The sequence below is a fragment of the Aquarana catesbeiana genome, linkage group LG02, assembly GCF_042186555.1.
Source record: "Aquarana catesbeiana isolate 2022-GZ linkage group LG02, ASM4218655v1, whole genome shotgun sequence".
Classification (NCBI taxonomy): domain Eukaryota; kingdom Metazoa; phylum Chordata; class Amphibia; order Anura; family Ranidae; genus Aquarana; species Aquarana catesbeiana.
Window position 1 is genome coordinate 764,691,353 of NC_133325.1, and position 21,425 is coordinate 764,712,777.

Genomic DNA, 21,425 nt, shown 5'->3' on the forward strand with positions numbered 1-21,425 from the left:
GCTGTTTAACACAACCTGACTGAGATTTCTAGGTTTAATTTGCTGAAATTAACAATTTGTTTTTTCAGTAAAAGGTTTTCCCCACCTTCATGGATCAAGGGTGATAAAAGCTGAATTCTGCCTAATGTGTGTTGTTGCCGGTGTAAAAATCTAGCAGCCTGAGGGGTTCTTGCTGTTTGTTTCTCTGTAAAGTTCATTAGCACTCGTGTAATCACAGGGATTTCCCCCGGAGTATTCCCACCACAGACTGCCAAATCCTTTTAAAGATTTTTACCTTTACAGATAATGCTATAATGTATGTATCAGAAACACATTCCGGGGGATTAACTAAGCTTTCTGCCCTATTATAATGGAACGGGAAACTGTCGGTTGCTGCATGCACCACATTAATAGAGCAGAGAGACCTGTTTCGGGTCGGTCTGTGCCACCAATTTCATTTTCTATTTCGGAATGTAATAACTGGTGCAAGGTCTGCACCTAAATACAGGGAATATAGGAGTTTTGTGCTGCTTTCTGTGCTATGTTTGCTCCCGTCATGTCAGAGCACAGAACCCATTGCTCCTAATTTTAAAAGGAGCTTGCCTCCCTTTTGCAAATTAGGAGCAGCATCGGTTCCATTTTCTACATTTTGAAGAGTGGTGCAAGCATTTTGCTTGCACCACTCTTTGTTAATCCCTCCTAGTGTACATCAGTTGCTCAAAGCAAATCAGGACAAAGTAAAGGGTTTGCTCTTATGTATCCCCCTACCCAGGGCTGTCTTTCCGAGCGGGCACACCTGGGCATAGCTCAGGGGCCCCAGATGCACATGGGGCCCCATCAGGGCCGGTCGGATATAGGGGGAAGCTATTGGAATTGCCTCTGCTCTGCTCGCTGTCACACACAGCCCCGCCTCCTCCTAATACCGCGCCTGTGATAGACAGAATGCGAATCCAATGCTGGGATGTGTTCTGTCTATCACAGGCGCGGGGTTAGAAGGAGGCGGGGCTGTGTGTGACGGCGAGCAGAGGCAATTTCAGGTAAGCTGTAACAGTGTGCTATCCGCTCTGTGATCTCTGGCTCTCCTCTTCCTTCCTCTTCCACAGTGAGGCTGCAATGGTGGCACGGTGAGGCTGCAATGGGGGCACGGCGAGGCTGCAATGGGGGCACGGCGAGGCTGCAATGGGGGCACGGCGAGGCTGCAATGGGGGCACGGCGAGGCTGCAATGGGGGCACGGCGAGGCTGCAATGGGGGCACGGCGAGGCTGCAATGGGGGCACGGCAAGGCTGCAATGGGGGCACGGCGAGTCTGCAATGGGGGCACGGTGAGTCTGCAATGGGGGCACGGTGAGCCTGCAATGGGGGCACGGTGAGTCTGCAATGGGAGCGCGGTGAGTCTGCAATGGGGGCACGGTGAGTCTGCAATGGGGGCACGGGGAGGCTGCAATGGGGGCACGGCGAGGCTGCAATGGGGGCACGGCGAGGCTGCAATGGGGGCACGGGGAGGCTGCAATGGAGGCACGGGGAGGCTGCAATAGGGGCATGGGGAGGCTGCAGTGGGGGCACGGGGAGGCTGCAATGGGGGCACGGAGAGGCTGCAATGTTGGCACAGTGAGGCTGCAATGTTGGCACAGTGAGGCTGCAAGGGGCATATTGAGGTTGCAATGTTGGGCACAGTGAGGCTGCAAATGGGGGCACGGCGAGGCTGCAAATGGGGGCACGGCGAGGCTGCAAATGGGGGCACGGCGAGGCTGCAAATGGGGGCACGGCGAGGCTGCAAATGGGGGCACGGCGAGGCTGCAAATGGGGGCACGGTGAGGCTGCAAATGGGGGCACGGTGAGGCTGCAATGGGGGCACGGTGAGGCTGCAATGTTGGTCACAGTGAGGCTGCAATATTGGTCACAGTGAGGCTGCAATGGGGGCACGGTGAGGCTGCAATGTTGGCACAGTGAGGCTGCAATGTTGGGCACAGTGAGTAATTATACTTTAATTCTTGAGAGTAGATGCAAAAATTCAGAGAGGCTTGTAGGGGCCCCAGTGCATTACTTTTCCCAGGGGTCCATGATGCTGTTAAGATGGCCCTGCTACTACCCAGCAGGAAAGAAAGCTATGTGTGGCATCCAGGTGCTGTAGTCAGAGTTTATACAGGCTCAGGACTCCCTACCCCCATGTGACATGCTGGGCCAATCATCAAGTGTTTGTATGACAACATGATCCCTAAGGTGGTTCTAAAGGCAGAACGTTTTTTATCTTAATGCATTCTATGCATTAACCACTTAAGGACCGAGCCTCTTTTTGACACTGACAATTTTTTTTGCTAGAAAATTACTTAGAACCGCCAAACATTAAATTTTTTTTCAGACACCCTAGAGCAGGGGTAGGCAACCTCGGCCCTCCAGCTGTGGTGAAACTCTAAATCCCATCATGCCTCTGCCTCTAGGAGTCATGCCTGTGATTGTCAGGGTCTTGCAATGTCTCATGGGACTTGTAGTTTCACAACGGCTGGAAGGCCGAGGTTGCCTACCCTTGTCCTAGAGAATAAAATGGCAGTCGTTGCAATACTTTATGTCACACCATATTTGCGCAGCGGTCTTACAAGTGCAATTTTTTTGGAAAAAATACACTTTTTTAGAAGATAACGTTACACCGAGTAAATTGATACCCAGCATGTCACGCTTCAAAATTGCGCCTGCTCATGGAATGGCGACAAACTTTTACCCTCAAAAATCTCCATAGGCGACGTTAAAAATGTCTACAGGTTACATGTTTAGAGTTACAGAGGGGGTCCAGTGCTAGAATTATTGCTCTCACTCTAATGATCGCGGCAATACCTCACATGTGGTTTGAACACCGTTTTCATATGTGGGCGCGACTTATGCATGTGTTCGCTTCTGCGTGCAATCTCAGCGGGACGAGGCACTTTAAATTTTAATTTTTTTTGTTTACACTGTCCTTTAAAAAAAAAAAAAAAAAGGGTCACTTTTATTCCTATTACATTAAAATGCAATAAAAAAAATGAAATGTCATTTTTATTTTTTGCAAAAAAAAAATAATTTCCCCTTTAAGAGCATTGGGCGGAAGTGACGTTTGACGTTGTTTCCGCCATTCAATGCTATGAAGCCGACCGGGGGTCATCTTCCCCTCACCTGGCTCCGGTAAGGGGCGGAGATGACCGGAACGCGGCGGGAGGGGGGACCTCTCCCACTCCCGATAAAAGAAATCTCTCCCCTGAGACCACTCTTATCTGAAAGCCAGCTGCTCGCGATTGTTGAAAATACTGGGGTTGTGGCAGCTATCTGCTGTCATAACCCTGGTATGTAGCGTCAAAGTACCGACATACAATGATGGCGATTTGCGCCAATTGGTTAAGATAAAAAAAAAACCTTCTGTGTGCAGCAGCCCCCCTAATGCTTACCTGAGCCCCATCACGATCCAATGATGTTGGACGAGAGCATCAGCTGTCTGGAACTCTCCCTCCGGATTAGCTGAGACACACAGCAGGCACCATTGGCTCACACTGCTGTCAATCAAAGTCAGTGAGCCAATGAGGAGAGAGAGAGAGAGGGTTTGGGCCGAACCGCTACTCTGCATCTAAATGAACACATAGAGCAGCGGTTCAGCTCGAGTTCCCCCGTAGCAAGCCACTTGCTGTGGGGGCACTCGGCAGGAGGAAGGGGCCAGGAGTGCCGGCGAGGGACCCGAGAAGAGGCGGATCCGGGCTGCCCTGTGCAAAACCACTGCACAGAGCAGGTAAGTATGACATGGCTGTTATTCTTTAAAAAAAAAAAAAAAAAAAGACTTTAACCACTTCACCTCCAGGAGATTTACCCCCCTTCCTGACCAGGCCATTTTTTGAGCTACGGCACAATGTTACTTTAACTGACAATTGCACGGTCATGCGACACTACCCCAATCAAATTGATGTCCTTTTTTCCCATAAATAGCTCTTTCTTTTGGTGGTGTTTGATTACCTATGCAGTGTTTATTTTTTGCGCTATAAACAAAAAACTACCGACAATTTTGAAAAAAAAAAAAAAAAACTATATTTTTTACTTTCTGCTCCAAAAACACATCCAATAAAAAAAGTTAAAAAGTTTAATTTCTTCATCAGTTTAGGCCAATATGAATTCTGCTACATATTTTTGCGCAAAATTTATAGTGTGTACAAACTATGGGATATATTTATGGCATTTTTATTTATTTAAATTTTTTTACTAGTAATGGTGGCGATCAGCGATTTCGGCTGCATTCATACCTGAGCGTTTTCAGCTCGTAAAACGCTCATCTCAAAAGTTCCAAAATGCCCAACAAGCAAAATCTTTTTCTGCTTTTTACATTGGTGACCTTTTGACCTGTGCAAAGTCGCGGCAAAATCGTGTAAAAAAATGCGTGACTTTCTGCCTGAGAACGAAACGCTCAGGTGTGAATGCAGCCTTATAGCGTTACTGCATTATTGCGGCGGACAAATCAATCACCTGACACTTTTTTTGGGATCAGTGACACTAATACAGTGATCAGTGCTAAAAATATGCACTGTCACTGTACTAATGACACTGGCAGGCAAGGGATTAACATCAGGGGCAGTCAAAGGCTTAACTGTGTGCCTAGCTGGTGATTTAGTGTAGTGGAGGAGGTGCTTTTATTAGTGGAAGGCATGGATTGGTGTTTCTGCTTTACAGGAACACAGGATCCACAGCTTCAGTATTCACAGAACTGCAATCTGCCTGTGTACCAAACAATCAGTGGGTGGCGGCGAACATTGGGTCCACAGGTCCCGCTGTGGAGTGGGTGGTCTGGACTAAGGGAGGGGGGGTCTGAACTTAGTGGAGAGGGGGATCTGGACTGAGGGATGGGGGGTCTATACTTAGTGGAGAGGGGGTCTGTAATGAGGAAGAGGGTGTCTATACTTAGTGGAGAGGGCGGGTCTGGACAGAGGTAGGTGGGTCTGTACTGAGGGTGGACTATACTTGGTGGAGGGGGGTGACACCATGTTTTACCGCACCAGGTGACACCAACCCTAGTGACGCCACTGCCTTCAGAAAGAATGTCTTCCCTCATCTACCACCACAGAGACCTCTTGATGATATGAGGGACAGAAATATTTTCCTCCAAGGACCCTACTCTAAACTAGAGTGCCCTCATGTGGAGTTGGGCCCTCTGCACTGCAAGAATAGAAGCCGACATTAGGCCCAGGAGCCATGATATTCCTCTTCGTCACTTGCATCGACTTTATCATCTGGTCTGTGGTATTTACCAGTTTGCTGATCTTGTTTTTCCACAAGATGAACCTCTAGCGCACTGTGTCGATGGCGTAACCTATAAAGATCAACCTCTGAGAAGAAACTATGTTTGATTATTCCAAGTTGAATTTCCACCCTAGTGATACCAGGAACTGTTCGGTTGTCTGTAAACATGTAAACACTTCTGATTACATTCAACAGTAGATTAGGAAATTGTCCAGGTATGGAATGATCTGAACCCCCTTCAGCCTTAGCTCCTGCATGATCTCTGCCATAATCTTGGTAAATATGCGAGGAGCCGAAGCTAAATCATAGGGGACAGCCCGATATTGAAGGTACCGGACTCCTTCGCCATCCTTGATGGCGAATATCAGGTACTTTTGGTGGTTTAGATGAATAGGTACATGCAGATATGCATCTTTTATGTCCAAGGTCACCAGGAAGGATGACTCTGGGAGTAAAGATCTGATTGAAAATATGTTCTCCATTTTGAATTTCCTGTACAGAAATGTCTTGTTTAGGGGCTTCAGGGTCAGAATCAAACAGTGTTTCCCCGATTGACTTTTAGAAAAACGTGGGAGTAAAAAACAAACTTCTGATGCAAAGGAGGTACTTCTGATATTATTTTTTCTTCTAGTAGCTCCGAAACTACCTCCTTCATGGCCTGTCTTTTTGACAGGGTGACAGGGAGTTTTGAGAGGGTTGTCCTTAAAAAAATTTGACTGGGGGTCTTGACGCAAATTCTATTTTGCATCCTTGTTTGATAATTTGTATTATGAACTTCTTTGGCTAAATTCTTATTGTGGAAAAAAATATTGCAGTCTTCCTCCCATTTCCCTGCTGGCATCATTGGGACTTACTGGTTGCTGCTGCACTGGGGCATAGGACGTTGGTTTTTCCTCTACTTTTATTTAACACCCACTAACGCTGATTCTGGGGGGTTTTTCATTCTTTGTCTGAGTTTCATGTCTGTTTTGACAAAAAAACCTCTTCGCCTTTTCCTTTGGCCTTTTCAGGGGGAACCCTTTTGTTCTATATTCTGATCTCTCTAGGACTTTTTCAAGTTCGGGCCCAAAGAGCAGGTTGCCATCCAAATGGATGCGGCAGAGCTTGTTTTGAGATGCATAATCCCCTTCCCATGTCTTGTGCCATAATGCCCTTCTGACTGAGTTGATGAGACCAGTGGTGTGTGCTGAGATCCTGACTGCCTCCGCCGAGGCTTCAGCCATATATGCCACCCCTTTCTCGACCAAAAGCATAGACTCTAAATGCTTGTTCTATATCTGTAATTTTTTCCAGGTGCGAGTGGAGCTTCTCTAGCTAAAAGGATACATTTCTAGCAACACAGGTATTGGCTATATTGGGCTGGAATCCTGCTGCCCCTGATTCAGTCGTCGCAATGTAGCATCAGTCTTCTTGTCCATTTGGTCCTTAAGGTGGCTCATGTCTTCAAAAGACAGGTCAGATTTCTTTGAAAGTTTGGCTAGTGAGGTGTCTAGCTTAGGACATGTGACTTGAATCTCTTTGTTGATCCTCAAATGGGAACCTCCTTTTTAAAACTTTTGGAAAGAAAAGTTTACCTTCCGGATTTTTCCATTCTTCATTTATCATGCTTTTGATTGAGTGTTGAACAGGAAATGTTCTGCCTTGGCCTCCTGTAATCCTCTGTACAGCCAATCTTGTACTGAGCCTGTAGGTAATGTCTCTTGGATCTCTTCAGTTAAATAAATAGCTTTCAGCAGTTGTTCGGTCTCGTCTGCCGGAAAGAGGTATCTTGATGCCTTTTGAGGCTCACATAGGCTTGAATCATCCTCCGATTCAGAACTATCCTGGAATAAGAGTTCTCCTTCTTCCTCCATATCTATGTCTGAAGTATCCGCTTGTGCCAGAGGGGCAAGTGAGGGTTTTTGGGGTCTCTCACAGTAATGCGTACCCTTAGGGTTTTGTGCTGAAGTAGAGGGCCGGTTTTCTCCTTTAATATCCTTAATGACTGACTGTAGCTATTTATAAAGGTCATTATAGAGGTCATCTCCCGTTTGAAGTCCAGAAAATCTTTTGACGAAAGGCCGTGTTTCTTCATTGACTTAGGCATTTGTGGCACAGTAGTTCTCACTATCCAAGGGAATTTTGGATCGCAGGTGAGGCAATATTTTTTTTTCTTAGTCTTGTAGCAGCATCAGAAGTCTCCTAAGGTTTGGGCTGTTAGAGTCAAAAAGAGGCGGAGTCAGGAAAGTGAACGACTCCCTAACCTGCCCCCAAACCCAGTACACTGGGTGGTTACAAAGCAAGTTAAAGACCCCCTCTAAGAAACTCTGGGGTCCCTCACCAGCTTACTCCCTGGCTTTCTACATGTGGGGGATACCTCTGCCATAGAAGCCAAACAGTTCTGGCTATGCAATAAGCCACCCCCTCCCCTTGCCCAGGCCCCCATAGCATATACCGTGCCTACTGGTAGAGGGCTGGGGCCAGGTTCCGCAGCATCAGGCATCGTGGCCTCGTCCTCCACCATTGGACAGCCTGGATGTAAAATTAGGTGAAAATAAATCCACTGCCGGCCATTGTTATAGTGCTTTCAAAGTTTTTTAACCTAGTGGGCTGGAAGCCCCACCGTGGCCGGCCCACAGGTGCAGCTGCCCGCAACCAACATGGCCGTCGCCAGTATTTATGGTGGAAACGCAGTCGATCGGTGCAATCCCCATCGGCAAGTCCAAACCAACGATGGGCCATCGCCCTGCTTCTGGTCACTGCGCCATTTTGGTGACATAACATCCGATGTGGCGGCCACCTTGTACCATGAGGGGAAATGATCAACAAGCATCACAGGATGCTGCAAGTGCGAGGAGAGAACTGGGACCTCCCGAAGTGTCCCCACGCGCCTGAGGAAGAGGGGACCAGGCGGAGGGCGATTCTTTACCAGGACCTCCTGGTTGGCTTCACTGTGAGTATAACCTGGGCCCTTCACCTTCCACATATTCCACCTAGGGTGCAGGGGGTGGGAGAACAGCTCCAAAACATTTTTGACTAAAAAAGAGATGGTGACTAGAGAAAAGGGGCAAATATATGAAAAAATTCAACAACAAACTGGTGATGATTATCCCCCTGTGCCGAAGTTTGCAGGATGCAGGAAACACAAGAACTGACGGGCAGCCTGTGGGCAGCCTTTTTAAATATATCTGCGCTTGTGTTTCCTGTAGGAGATGGAGCCTATCTCTCATGTCTTGGATGACTTGGGAAAGTGCTTTTTTATGTAGCAAGGTCCCAGGCCTCCTTTGATCTAATGAGAACCTCCAGGGCCAGGGGTATCCTTCTGTATGTAGTGGGTTGTGAGGCATAGCGGGTGTAGAGTAGTTAAGTTATTGGGCGCCAAACACTTCTTGGATGCAAAAGAAAGTTTATTTCTCTTAACAAGCCTTTTTGGGGGAGAGAGGGTTAGGGCTAGGACACCCTTAGGTAGTTGCAGGATTAATTGGCAGACTCCGAGACTTCAATAGGAGGACAGCCATGCAGGAAAAGGCATCTAGCAAGATGCCACATCTGCATGTGTAGGAATGCTGTCTCCTATGGCAACAGTCTTTAACAGTTCCAAACACAAGACTTAACAGTTCCTTCTCTTTCACTACAACCACTCCTTGTAGTTCTTCAGCCTACTGAGCTCTCGGTCTCTCACTAGACCCACTGATTCACTGTCACTGAATCCCTTGAGCTCTGTCAATCTTCACGGTGGTATTTTCCTCAAGCGTCACCCCCACCTCTCTGCTGGGTCCCTAACTTGGCACTCAAAATACCTCTCAAGCTTCACCCCACTGGCCTGCTCGGTCCCTGGCTTGACACACAAGGCTGCTCTGCAAGCGTCACCTCCACTGGCTGGGTCCCTGGCTTGATACCCACTGAAGTTTCCCGATTCATCCCTGGTTGGTGAGACTACTGCTCCGGTACTTGCTTCAGTTACTCACTGTGGTCCCTGGTAATAAGGCGGATAGTCCCTTACTGGCAACAGCTTCCCTTCTACCTCCGACCACAACAGGTTCTCCGGCCGACAGAAGCGTCACTTTTGGTTGAACTGCAAGCCGCAATTCCAACCCTGCGCTGTTCTCGTGGTTCCGGATAGGCCCTCAGACAGCCTAGCAGCCAGATGTGCCCGGGATACACCCAATCTCCGGCCTAGCAGCCTGGGTAATACAACACACGTCTACACAGACAGGCGTCCAGGTGGCACAGAACCTAGATCACCTAACTCCACCCGAATATATAGGTTCTCCCAGCAGGCCAACGGATTCAAGAAATCCCCTGACCATTGGCTGAGATACCCCATATACCCATAACCTGACCTTGCGTTGCCCTGCTTGTATCTTGACCACCAAGTACCCAGCCACCTAGGGGTAGAAGAGAAAAGTGCAACAAGGCCAAACTTAGGGAGAAATCAATAGATCTCTAGCAATCAACCAGGATAACTACTTCTGGCAAGTAAATTTGTGAGAAGCAACCCTGCCTAAACTCCAGAGTGCTAAATCTAGATTGATGGTCAGTAAAAAAGTGTCTCTCTACACTGGAAATCAGGCAAAAAGTTTCCCCTTATAATAATGGTAAGTAGGAGCTGTGCCTCCTTACACTGGGGGCCAGTGGAAAAAAAGAGAGCTTGTTACATTGGTGGTCAGTGTAATGCCCCCTGCTGCATGTCACCAGCACTGGAACTATACAAACGCCATCTGTTGGGAAATCAATCCACTCCTAAGAATCTCTGGAGGAACCTCAATGTTCCATGGAACCCTTGTTGAGAAAAGCTGGTACAGAGAATGACCTAAACTAATATAGAGACATACTAGTGGGGGAGATTTACTTAAACTGTAGAGTGCAAAACCTGGCACAGCTCTGCAAAGAAACCAATCAGCTTTCAGGTTTTAATGTCAAAGATTAACTGAACAAGCTGAAATTAGTAGCTGATTGGCTACCAATGCACATCTACACCAGATTCTGAGTGCTCCAGTTTTAGTATCGTATCTGTGCTCCAAACACATTTGATATTTTCTAATGACTATACATAGCTGGAGTATGGACTTTTTGTATAATTTGCATCAATTTCTGATTAAAAAGAATTATTAAAAACGAACTATAACTTACCTGTAGCACATAAAAAACAATACTGACAACCCACTTGACCTTGGCTAGCTGACCAGTTCTGGCTTTTACTGTTGGGAAAAACATACAAAGAAAAGCACAAATAAGTAAAACATAAGAAAATAAGGCTTCATCAAGTCATTCACTAAAAAGTAAAACCAAGGGCAAAACAGAAAATGTAGGCTATCCAGGATGCCAACATAATTGCCACTGTCCGGTCTGTTTGTCCCTATGACCTCTTTCAATTGCAAAAAAAAAATCTGGTGACCCCACCAGCAGATTCACATCCTTCGAAAGTATGACAATGGTCTGTCTTTGCTATGAACTGCAGATTTGTCACCCTTGTACTGTTGTGCCTTTAACCACGTGACCACTGGGCACTTAAACCCCCTTCCTAACCAGACCAATTTTCAGCTTTCGGTGCTCTCACACTTTGAATGACAACTACTCAGTCATGCAACACTGTACCCATATGATTTTTTTGTCCTTTTTTTCACACAAATAGAGCTTCCTTTTGGTGGTATTTAATCACCGCTGGATTTTTTATTTTTTGCGCTATAAATCAAAAAATACTGAAAATTCTGTAAAAAAAAAAAAAAAAAAAAAATTCTTTGTTTCTGTTAAAATTTTGCAAAATAGTAATTTTTCTTCATAAATTTTGGCCAAAATCTATACTGCTACATATCTTTGTTAAAAATAATCAAAATTGGTGTATATTATTTGGTCGGTGTGAAAGTTATAGAGTCCACAACCTATGGTGCCAATCTCTGAAAATTGATCACACCTGAAGTACTGACGGCCTATCTCATTTCTTGAGACCCTAACATGCCAGGAAAGTACAAACGCCCCCAAATGACCCCTTTTTGGAAAGCAGACATTCCAAGGTGTTTCGAAAGAGGCACGGTGAGTTTTTTGAAGTTGTAATTATTTCCCACAATTCTTTGCAAAATCAAGTTATTTTCTTTTTTTTTTTTTCACAAAACTGTCATATTATCAGGTTATTTCTCACACACAGCATATGCATAACACAAATCACACCCTAAAATACATTCTGCTACTCCTCCTGGGTATGGCGATACCACATGTTTGAGACTTTTACACAGCGTGGCCACATACAGAGGCCTAACATGCAGGGCGCACCATCAGGTGTTCTAGAGGCATACATTTCAAGTCTAATTTGACTACCTAATTACACTTTGAGGCACTGTAGTAGCATAGATGTGAATTGATGTGGCATGGATGAGTCGTGGATGTGGATGGCTGGGTATGGATGGGATGGCTGAGTATGGCTGGGTGGGTATGGCTGAGTGTGGGTGGGATGGCTGGGTTATGGCTGAGTATAGCTGGGTATGGCTAAATATGGATGGATGAGTATTGCATAGTATGGGTGGATGGATGAGTATTGCAGAGTATGGATGGATGAATGAGTATTGCAGAGTATGGATGGATGAATGAGTACTGCAGAGTATGGATGGATGGATGAGTATTGCAGAGCATGATATTGCAGAGTATGGGCAGAGTATGGGCAGAGTATGGATGTGGCTGGAATGGGCACTGAGCAGCGCTGTGGGCACTTTACATCCAGCCCACAGCACTGCTGCAAACGATCTCTCCCCCTCTCCCCTCACACTGTACCGATCGGTACAGAGAGGGGAGAGAGGAACTGGACGTGACGCCGGTTTATTGTTGTGATCGCTCCGTCATTTGACAGAGCAATTACGTGGTAAACGGCCGCTATCAGCGGCCATTTACCGCGATCCGTGATGCGCCGGGTCTTCCGGACTCGGCGGTCATGGATATTTCCGGGTGCACGCCCCAGAGGGCGCGCGGGAGCAAGATTCTGGGAGGACGTCCATGGACGCCCTCCCAGAATAAGCCGACCGCGCTGTAGCCGTCTTTCGGCTATGGCCAGGTCAGCATGTGGTTAAAGGTGGCCATACATGTTTCGTTTTTTTGTTTTTTGTTTTTCATTCAACCAGTGGGATGAGCAGAAAAAAAAAACTAATTGATTCCTCCATCCTCCACAAACCAGGCAGATGGAGGAATCCCCCTGCTAGGACATTTTATTCTAAAGCAGCCCAAAGATTATGCAATATTCTTTCCTTTTACCACAGGTGAAAGGAAAAAAAATTTGCTTGGTTTCCCCATCAACACAGTCAGTCCCGCAGTGCTATTGTGTTCTGCCGGCAGGGAGCCTTCTCTGCCAGCAGGACATAAGGATCACTGCTGGCAGCTAAAACTGCCGACAGTGATTGCATGGAAAAAAAAATCCAACAGCCTGGTTGTACTGAAGTCGATCCATGGATCGACTTCAGTACAACCAGCCCGCCCATAGATGGATCGAATCATGGCCAGTCCCTGCCAAACCGGCCGAGATTCGATCCATCTATGGCAGGCTTAAAGAAGAACTCCTCCTTTTCACACACATTACATAATTCGTTTGGGCCAAGCTGGTCCAAACGAACTATATCCCTCACTAATTCTATTGGTGAATACATTGATGAATTCTATTGATGAATACAACCTCTGACTCAGCCAATAGGAGGAAGCTTTGTACTCATTGATAGAATACGTTGCTTGCTCTGAACGGCCGAGCACCGCTGTGGTAGACTCTTCTGCGTTCCGGGTATGAGACAGGAAGTGTCGGCTCACACCCAGAACACAGTGCGGTATGCTGTATGGGGCCGCAGCTGCATAAACTTTATGCTGCACATCCAACGGCCTCACAGGTTAGTTAGGGACATACAGTAGTTTATTTGGGCCATCTTGGCCCAAACGAACTATGTAAAGTGTGTGGAAAAGATGGAGTTCTTCTTTAACAACGGGACTCCTCACTGTCAAGTACACTTATCAGTGGCTGCAGCTGCAGTTCGACAAAAGTTTTCCAACATTCCCATTCTACAGAAGTCGATCCCATTCAACAAAAGTTGATCTAATGATTGAATTCTGTTGAACAGGGACAGCCACACATGAATTGATATTCGGCAAACTTTAGGACCACAGAGAGACTTGATGATGCAAGCAGTGAGCACAGCTAAGCTCGTTGTCACAGCTGATTGGTCAGCCTCCACCAAGTAAATCAGCAGCTGATTCTATGACCTGTTGCACCATACATGTGCAGTGGTGTGCACTGCATACAAAATTCATCACGTGTGCATTTTAGCACAGCACAACACACAACACCACATGACAAGCATAGAGTTAAATGAAATGTAATTTTGTGACCTTTTCAATAAGTGTTAAGGGCCGTTTCACACCATGAATCGCACAGGAATGCGCCGTGCATTCCTGTGTGATTCACATGCAATACGGGTGCAGTGCGATTGCAGCCTATTCATTTGAGTTCTCTAATATCGCGCCATAATACAAGTAAAAAGGCGCAAAGCACAGTTACCTTGAAAGTAAAACCGATTAGTCCAGAAACTGAAAACTGTAAAAATGCATGTGTAAGTTCATGCATATATACTGGGAGTATATACAAGAGGTCAGTCAGGGCGGCCACCAAAGGAACCAAAAGCAGGGTCCAGCAAGCTAAAACAAACAACAAGGAGAGGGGCGCCTCTGAGTATAAATCATAAATACATTTTATTAAAACAACAATATCCACTCACATGGAAGTTGGAGAAGTTGCATTAGGGTCGGTTGGCTGGGCTGGAGAGATGCGGTGGAACTACAGGTCACAGCGGTTCCTGCAGGGCATGCCAGGTCCAAAGAGGATTAGTTCTTGCAGCCAGGTTCAGTCTCTTGCAGCGAACAGTCCAACACAAATCCTGCTGGGTTGGGAGCCAGGTTATGTCCCAGATGCACAGATAGGGGTTCCAGGGAAGGAAGGGAGAGATGTGTAGGACGCCAGAGCATCCGTTCAGCCGTGCTGCTGCTCACTGACAGAATGGTGCGAAGCCTCTAGGAAGGGAAAAAGGCCGGGACATAACCTGGCTCCCAACCCAGCAGGATTTGTGTTGGACTGTTCGCTGCAAGAGACTGAACCTGGCTGCAAGAACTAATCCTCTTTAGACCTGGCATGCCCTGCAGGAACCGCTGTGACCTGTAGTTCCACCGCATCTCTCCAGCCCAGCCAACCGACCCTAATGCAACTTCTCCAACTTCCATGTGAGTGGATATTGTTGTTTTAATAAAATGTATTTATGATTTATACTCAGAGGCGCCCCTCTCCTTGTTGTCTAATATCGCGCCAGACTGCAGCAAAAGTAGTGCATGCACTACTTTTAGAAACACTCTGCAACTGGATTGCATGGTACTTCTATTAAGTCACTGCTATTGCGAACTGCATTTGGGATGTCAGTAACTTTGCACTGACACTCGCTGCGGATCGCAAAGGGCAGTGCGTTTTTAAACGCGGTGCAGGAAACGCGCACAGAACGCAGGGTACCCACACTGTGTTCTGGTGTAAACCAGCCCTTAACCACTTAAAGACCAAGCCTCTTTTTTAGATGTGTTGTTTACAAGTTAAAAACAGGTTTCTTTGCTAGAAAATTACTTAGAACCCCCAAACAATATACATTTTTTTTCTAACAAAGCATGACAGGACCTCTTAAATATGAGATCTGGGGTCAAAAAGACCCCAGATCTCATATTTACACTAAAATGCAATAAAAAAAAAGTCATTTAAAAAAAGAATTTAAAAAAAATGGCCCTTTAAGAGCTATGGGCGGAAGTGAGGTTTTGACGTCGCTTCCGCCCTGCAATGTCATTGAGACGGGTGGGGGCCATCTTCCCCTCACTCGTCTCCATACCCAGCTAGTGACCGGACCTGATCGTCTCCGCCGCTACTGACGGCTCAGGTAAGCGACGGAGGGCACCAGAGCGCGGCGGGGGGGGGCCCACTCCCGCCTCCGATAAAAGTGACCTTGCGGCGAATCCGCCGCAGAGACCGCTTTTATCTTGAAGCGGACTGCTGGCCGAACAGGAGGCTGCCGGGTTTATGGCTAGCTGCTGCCAAAACAATGATATCCTCCTTCAAAGTAAGGACGTATAACGGCGTGTGGCGGTCCAGAAGTGGTTGAAAAAAAAAAAAAAGTAATTCCAGCCATAGACAGAGCGAATTTCTTTCCTGTGTTGACAGGGGAATCCCTCCTGCGGAGCCATTGTGTTCTCCTGGCAGGGGGGGGGGGGGGGGGGAGCCGTCACAATGATTATTGCTAGCGGCTATAACAGCCACTAGTGATAATTGCATGTAAATTCCAGTAGGCTGGTTGTACTCAAGTTGATTGATCAACTTGGGAACATTCAGCCTGCCCATACATGGTTCGAATCTCGGCCAGTTCCTGCTAAACCGGCCAAAATTTGAATCATCTATGGCTGGTTTAAGTAATCAGTGTGATGCTTTGTAACAACATAACGCACACCCGTACATTATTCACATGCGTTTATCACAGCTTAGTGTACAGCCACTAGTGTCAATGAGCCCTGAACTAGACAACAAATTGTAATAAAAACTTGATAAAGGTCCTGAAACGGATTCCATACTTCACTTTGATTCCATACTTGAGTTTGAAAAAGTATCAACATTTGTATTTCCAGACACAGTAATAAAAAAACAATGCAAACAGCAACATTTACATCAGAACCAAGCATTTTAGCACACCAGTTGCACTTTTACACGTCTTTTGAAGTAGACCAGTTAGCGGATTTAAATAGGAAATGAAGATCAATGCACCATAAGGTGCAGCGTGCAGAACTTTTATTTCTGATTTAGCAGTTTGGTGTCAACACAACAACCAGCGACTTTCGATAAGTGCACACATTTGACCTATGCAGGAAAATGCCACAAAATGTACAAAAAAACAAGAACAAGGGCTTTAAAAGAACACCATAGGATAGGGGATGCATGAAAGTTAAGTTTCTGTAAAGCCAACAACAATAACAAAAGAAAGTTCTAAACAGTCACAATAGACAACAAAAAATCATTTTGTCTACAGCAAATATTACACTATTTGCTCTTTCAAGTTCTTCATTAAAAACATTCCTGAGGCTCCTTGGGGGAATGTTCACATGACAATTCCTGCTGTTCTTCTCACCTTCTCCATACAGGATGACAAAGCTTAGTTTACATGTAGATTGCAGGGAACAAGAGATATTTGCACAGTATTCCGATTCTATAGGTTAGACACTTAACACAACAACAGGCTCTCCGTGGTTCAACCCACAAAGGTGTTCTTTATGTAGAATAATCAAAAGAGAAACAGTTTCAGGGCCAGCACAGTAGAAAGACTTAGGGTATTTAATCAATATTACAGGTATAAACTGTATCATAAAGAACAAAACTGCCCATAGGCTTACAGGTTGAGTCACCTAAAGCCAATTTCTGAGCAAGTTTTTTTGTTTCTTCCTAATCCTCCTCCCAACCCCTCTAGAGAACCCATCATTTATCGTTTTACTTATCTTGCTCCTCCAAGGAAAAATTCTTCTTCAAAGTGTGAGTGCTTATTTTAGATGATTGCAAAATGAACAAACACTGCAGCCTGGCAGTAGGCTAAGCAATTCTGGGGTGCATGAATAGAGGGATCACCACCAGGAGAGAGGTCCTGTTTCTCTTATATAGATCTGTGGTTATCACTAGAGGGATCACCAGTAGGAGGGAGGAGGTCCTGGTGCCTCTATAGAGATCTTTAGTTATCACTACTAGTAGAAAAATCACAAGCGGGAGGAAGGAGATCCCGAATCTACTATATGGATCTTTAGTTACAAGAGGGTCACCAGCAGGACGAATGAGGTCCTGATTCCCTAAAGCCAGCCATAGACGGTTCAAATCTCGTTCAGTTCAGCAGGGACCAGCTCAGATTCGAACCATGTATGGGCAGGCTGATTGTACCCCAGATGATTAATTGATCAACTTGGGTACAACCAGCCTGATGGATTTTTCATGTGATCATTGCCAGCGGCTATAGCCGCTAACAATAACCACTGTGTGTTCTCCTAGCCAAGATGGCTCCCCTCCACCAGGAGAACACAATAGCTCCACAGGAGGGATTCCTTTATCAACACAGTGTTAATGGGGGAATCAAGCGATTTTCTTTCCTACAACTTGTGGTTGCAAGAAAGAAAATTGCACTGTCTATGGCCAGCTTTACAACAGGTGCTCTAGATGGGCAACAATGAGACGACCTCCAAAACAGGAATGGTTTTACAGGTGGAGGCCACTGACATTTTTTTTCCCTACTCATCTTTTCTGACAGTTTTTCACTAGTTTTGCATTTGGCTAGGGTCAGTGTCACTACTGGTAGCATGAGGCGATACCTGGACCCTATAGAGGTTGCACAGGCCATCAAACTCCTCCAGAATGGCACATCAATACGTGCCATTGCCAGAAGGTTTGCTGTGTTTCCCAGCACAGTCTCAAGAGCATGGAGGAGATTCCAGGAGACAGGCAGTTGGACAGGGCTGGACAGGACCCTAGAAGGTCCTTAACCCATCAGAAGGACCGGTATCTGCTCCTTTGTGCAAGGAGGAACAGGATGAGCACTGACAGAGCCCTACAAAATGACCTCCAGCTGGGCCACTGGTGTGAATGTCTCTGACCAGAAACAAACTTCATGAGGGTGGCCTAAGGGCCCGATGTCCCCTAGTGAGCCCTGTGCTCACTGCCCGTCACCGTGGAGTTTGATTGGCATTTGCCATTCAACACCAGAATTGGAAGGTCAGCCACTGGTGCCCTGTGCTTTTCACAGATGAGAGTAAGTTCATGCTGAGCACATGTGACCGACATGAAAGGGTCTGGAGAAACCACGGAGAATGTTATGCTGCCTGTAACATTGTTCAACATGACCGGTTTGGTGGTGGGTCAGTGATGGTCTGAGGATGCATATCCATGGAGGGATGCACAGATCTCTACAGGCTAGACAATGGCACCCTGACTGCCATTAGGTATCAGGATGAAATCCTTGGACCCATTGTCAGACCCTACACTGGTGCAGTGGGTCCTGGGTTCCTCCTGGTGCATGATAATGCCCAGCCTCATGTGGCGAGAGTATGCAGCCAGTTCCTGGAGGATGAAGGAGTTGATACCATTGAATGGCCCCCACGCTCGCTTGACCTAAATCCAATAAAACACCTCTGAGACATTATGCTTCAGTCTATCCAACGCTGCCAGGTTGCACCTCAGTCTGTTCAGGAGCTGTGATGCCCTGGTCCAGATCTGGGAGGAAATACCCCAGGACACCATCCGACGTCTCATTAGGAGCATGCCTTGACATGCTCCTAATCGGCATGCATACAAGCACATGGGGGCCATACAAGCTACTGAGTATCATTTTGAGCTGCTGCAATGAAATTTCAGCAAAATGGACTAGCCTGCTGCATCATTTTTTCACCTTGATTTTTGGGGTGTCTTTGAATTCAGTCCTCTGTAGATTGATCATTTTAATTTACATCAAACAATGTGACATCCTTTAGTTCCTAACACATTACCCAGTCAATATCAGCATAGATATCCAGCATGATATTTTTCCCCACTGAGATCTGGTGTGTTTTCAAAGTGTTCCTTTAATTTTTTTGAGCAGTGTATATAAGAGTTCCCTATATAAATTTTTAGTTATCACGAGAGGGGTCACCAGCAAGAGAAAGGTGGTCCTGGTTCCATCATATCGATACCTGGTTTGACCTCATTTAGAATACTGTGTCCAGTTCTGGAGATCTCACTTTCAAAAAGATATTGATAAGATATAACTAATCCAGAAACAAAAATGGTGAAAGGTCTGGGGGACAAAACATATTAGGAGTAGGAACGTAAAAGGACAACCTCTTTGATTACATGAAGGGTGTTCCAATATGAAGCCAAGATCAAGAGCATAGGAGCATGACCTCAAACTAGCAGGAGGAAAGTTCAAAACTAACCTTAGGAAGTATTATTTTACCATAGCTTATGCTTGGAATAAACCTCTAGTAGAGGTAGCCAAACAACAGTAAGTAAATTTAAAAACACTTGGGACAGACAAACAGATCTATACTCAATCAAAAAGGCTACCGGTCACCCTGCGCACAGATAGCCCACTAAAGTGACCAGTCCTCCACACAAAATGCTGCCTCAAGCACAGTATTCCCCGATTAACTGGGCAGAAAATAGTAGGGGGCAGACTAAAGAAAAGGACCATTATGCCTTGTTTCCACTGAGCGGATCGGTTCAGTTCGGTTCGGTACGGTACGCTATTTTGAGTGTTTCTATTATAAAAGCGGCCCATACAACCAAACCGAACCGCACCATTCTGGGTCCTGCTTCAGATGTGGGGGCCATAGAAAATGGTATGGTTTGGTTAAGCTACGATACATTCCACTGATTGGCGGACGTGTAACACCATGCTAGGCATTTTTTCTAAACCCACGTATGGCCTCTGGCGGTCCGACTTGCAGTGGAAACGCTCACCTGAATAGGCCGGACCATTCTAGGCCTTCCAAACTGTACTGACCCGAACCGATCCGCTCAGTGGAAACGAGGCATTAGTGAAGCTCTAATTCAGTAAATCCCATCATCCCACTCTGTGCAGCCCACCTAGAGTAATGCCGTGCACACACAGGCAGACTTTTCGGCATCAAAGGTCCGACGGTCTTTCCGATGGACTTTCTAATGAACGGACACACGATCACACCAAAGTCCGACGGATTTGTACGTGATGACGTACGACTGGACTAAAATAAGGAAGTTCATAGCCAATACATGTGTAAAGTTCCTTGTAAATTGACGACGCTATAGAAGTACCTGTAATACATAAATAAAGATATGGGTGATTGACCTAGGCTGCAATGCAAGCAGTCGCTCTAAAGCCGCAAATAGGCAAATGTGTACAATCACATCTTCCATCCCAACTGATATCAGATCAAACATTTCTCAGCTGAGAAAACAAACAAGGGTCTAAAAAAATTACTTTTTCTACCTATCTTACCCTGATTGGTGATAGATCTGTCCACTGTAGTGAGATGGCTACACTTCCTTAAAGTGGAACTTCACTCTCTCAATCAACATTGATTATTTTGAATCCTTATGCTACTAGCATTAGTAAATAGATAGGAAAGTATATCATATTTACTTGTTTTAAATATTTTTAAACATATCTTCAGTTACTTACTGGTTTGCATGCCTAAGCAAATGATGTCATACATCCCAGGAGTCTTTAGGAGGGGAGGAGAGGAGGGGTTTTCTCAGCTAAGCACACCCTCCTGCCTGCCTGCATGCCTGAGCTAAAGGCAGATAAATTCCAGATAAATGCTACATGAATCATTTGCCCTTTTTCAAAGTAAGGCTCTTCCAGATAGGAAATGCTAGGGGGTGTTTTTCAAAGTAATTTCTCAGCAATATAATGCATGGAGACATGGATGGATGGAGGAGTTTGCTTTGGATATTGAAAATAATTAACCACTTGCCGACCGCCTCACGCATATATACGTGAACAAAATGGCACGGGCAGGCAAAATCACGTACCTGGTACGTGACTGCCTTCCCGCGGGCGGGGGGGTCCAATTGGACCCCCCTCCGGTGCCAGCGGCGGTCGGCTTCGGTCTGGGAGCGTTGAGAGGCGAGGGGGAGGCCATCCGATCGTGCCCCCCCCCTCGCGATCGCTCCCAGCCAATGAGAAACATCCCCTGCCTGTGTATAGTACACAAAGGCAGAGGATGTGATGTCATCTCTCCTCGGCTCGGCAGTTTCCGTTCCGGCGCCGAGGAGAGAAGACTTCACAGTGAGTGAACACACACACACAGTAGAACATGCCAGGCACACATAGCACCCCCGATCACCCCCCCAATCACCCCCCCCCCCGTCACACTGACACCAAGCAGTGTTTTTTTGGGGGGGGGGGTTTCTGATTACTGCATGGTGTCAGTTTGTGACAGTTAGAAGTGGTAGGGCAGTTAGTGTTAGCCCCCTGTAGGTCTAGGGTACCCCCCTAACCCCCCTAATAAAGTTTTAACCCCTTGATCACCCCCTGTCACCAGTGTCACTAAGCGATCATTTTTCTGATCGCTGTATTAGTGTCACTGGTGACGCTAGTTAGGGACGTAAATATTTAGGTTCGCCGTCAACGTTTTATAGTGACAGGGACCCCCATGTACTACCTAATAAATGTTTTAACCCCTTGATTGCC

At 46.2% G+C, this 21,425-nt stretch overlaps 1 protein-coding gene across 1 annotated transcript in view; it reads right to left on the reverse strand.

Annotated features, from left to right (window-relative positions):
• Positions 1 to 21,425, reverse strand: part of GET1 (guided entry of tail-anchored proteins factor 1) — a 101,522-nt gene that overhangs the window by 55,272 nt on the left and 24,825 nt on the right. Inside the window, exon 3 of the mRNA XM_073617242.1 lies at positions 10,336 to 10,403. Within this exon, the coding sequence (XP_073473343.1) occupies positions 10,336 to 10,403 (68 nt within the window). The remainder of the gene's footprint in view (positions 1 to 10,335; positions 10,404 to 21,425) is intronic.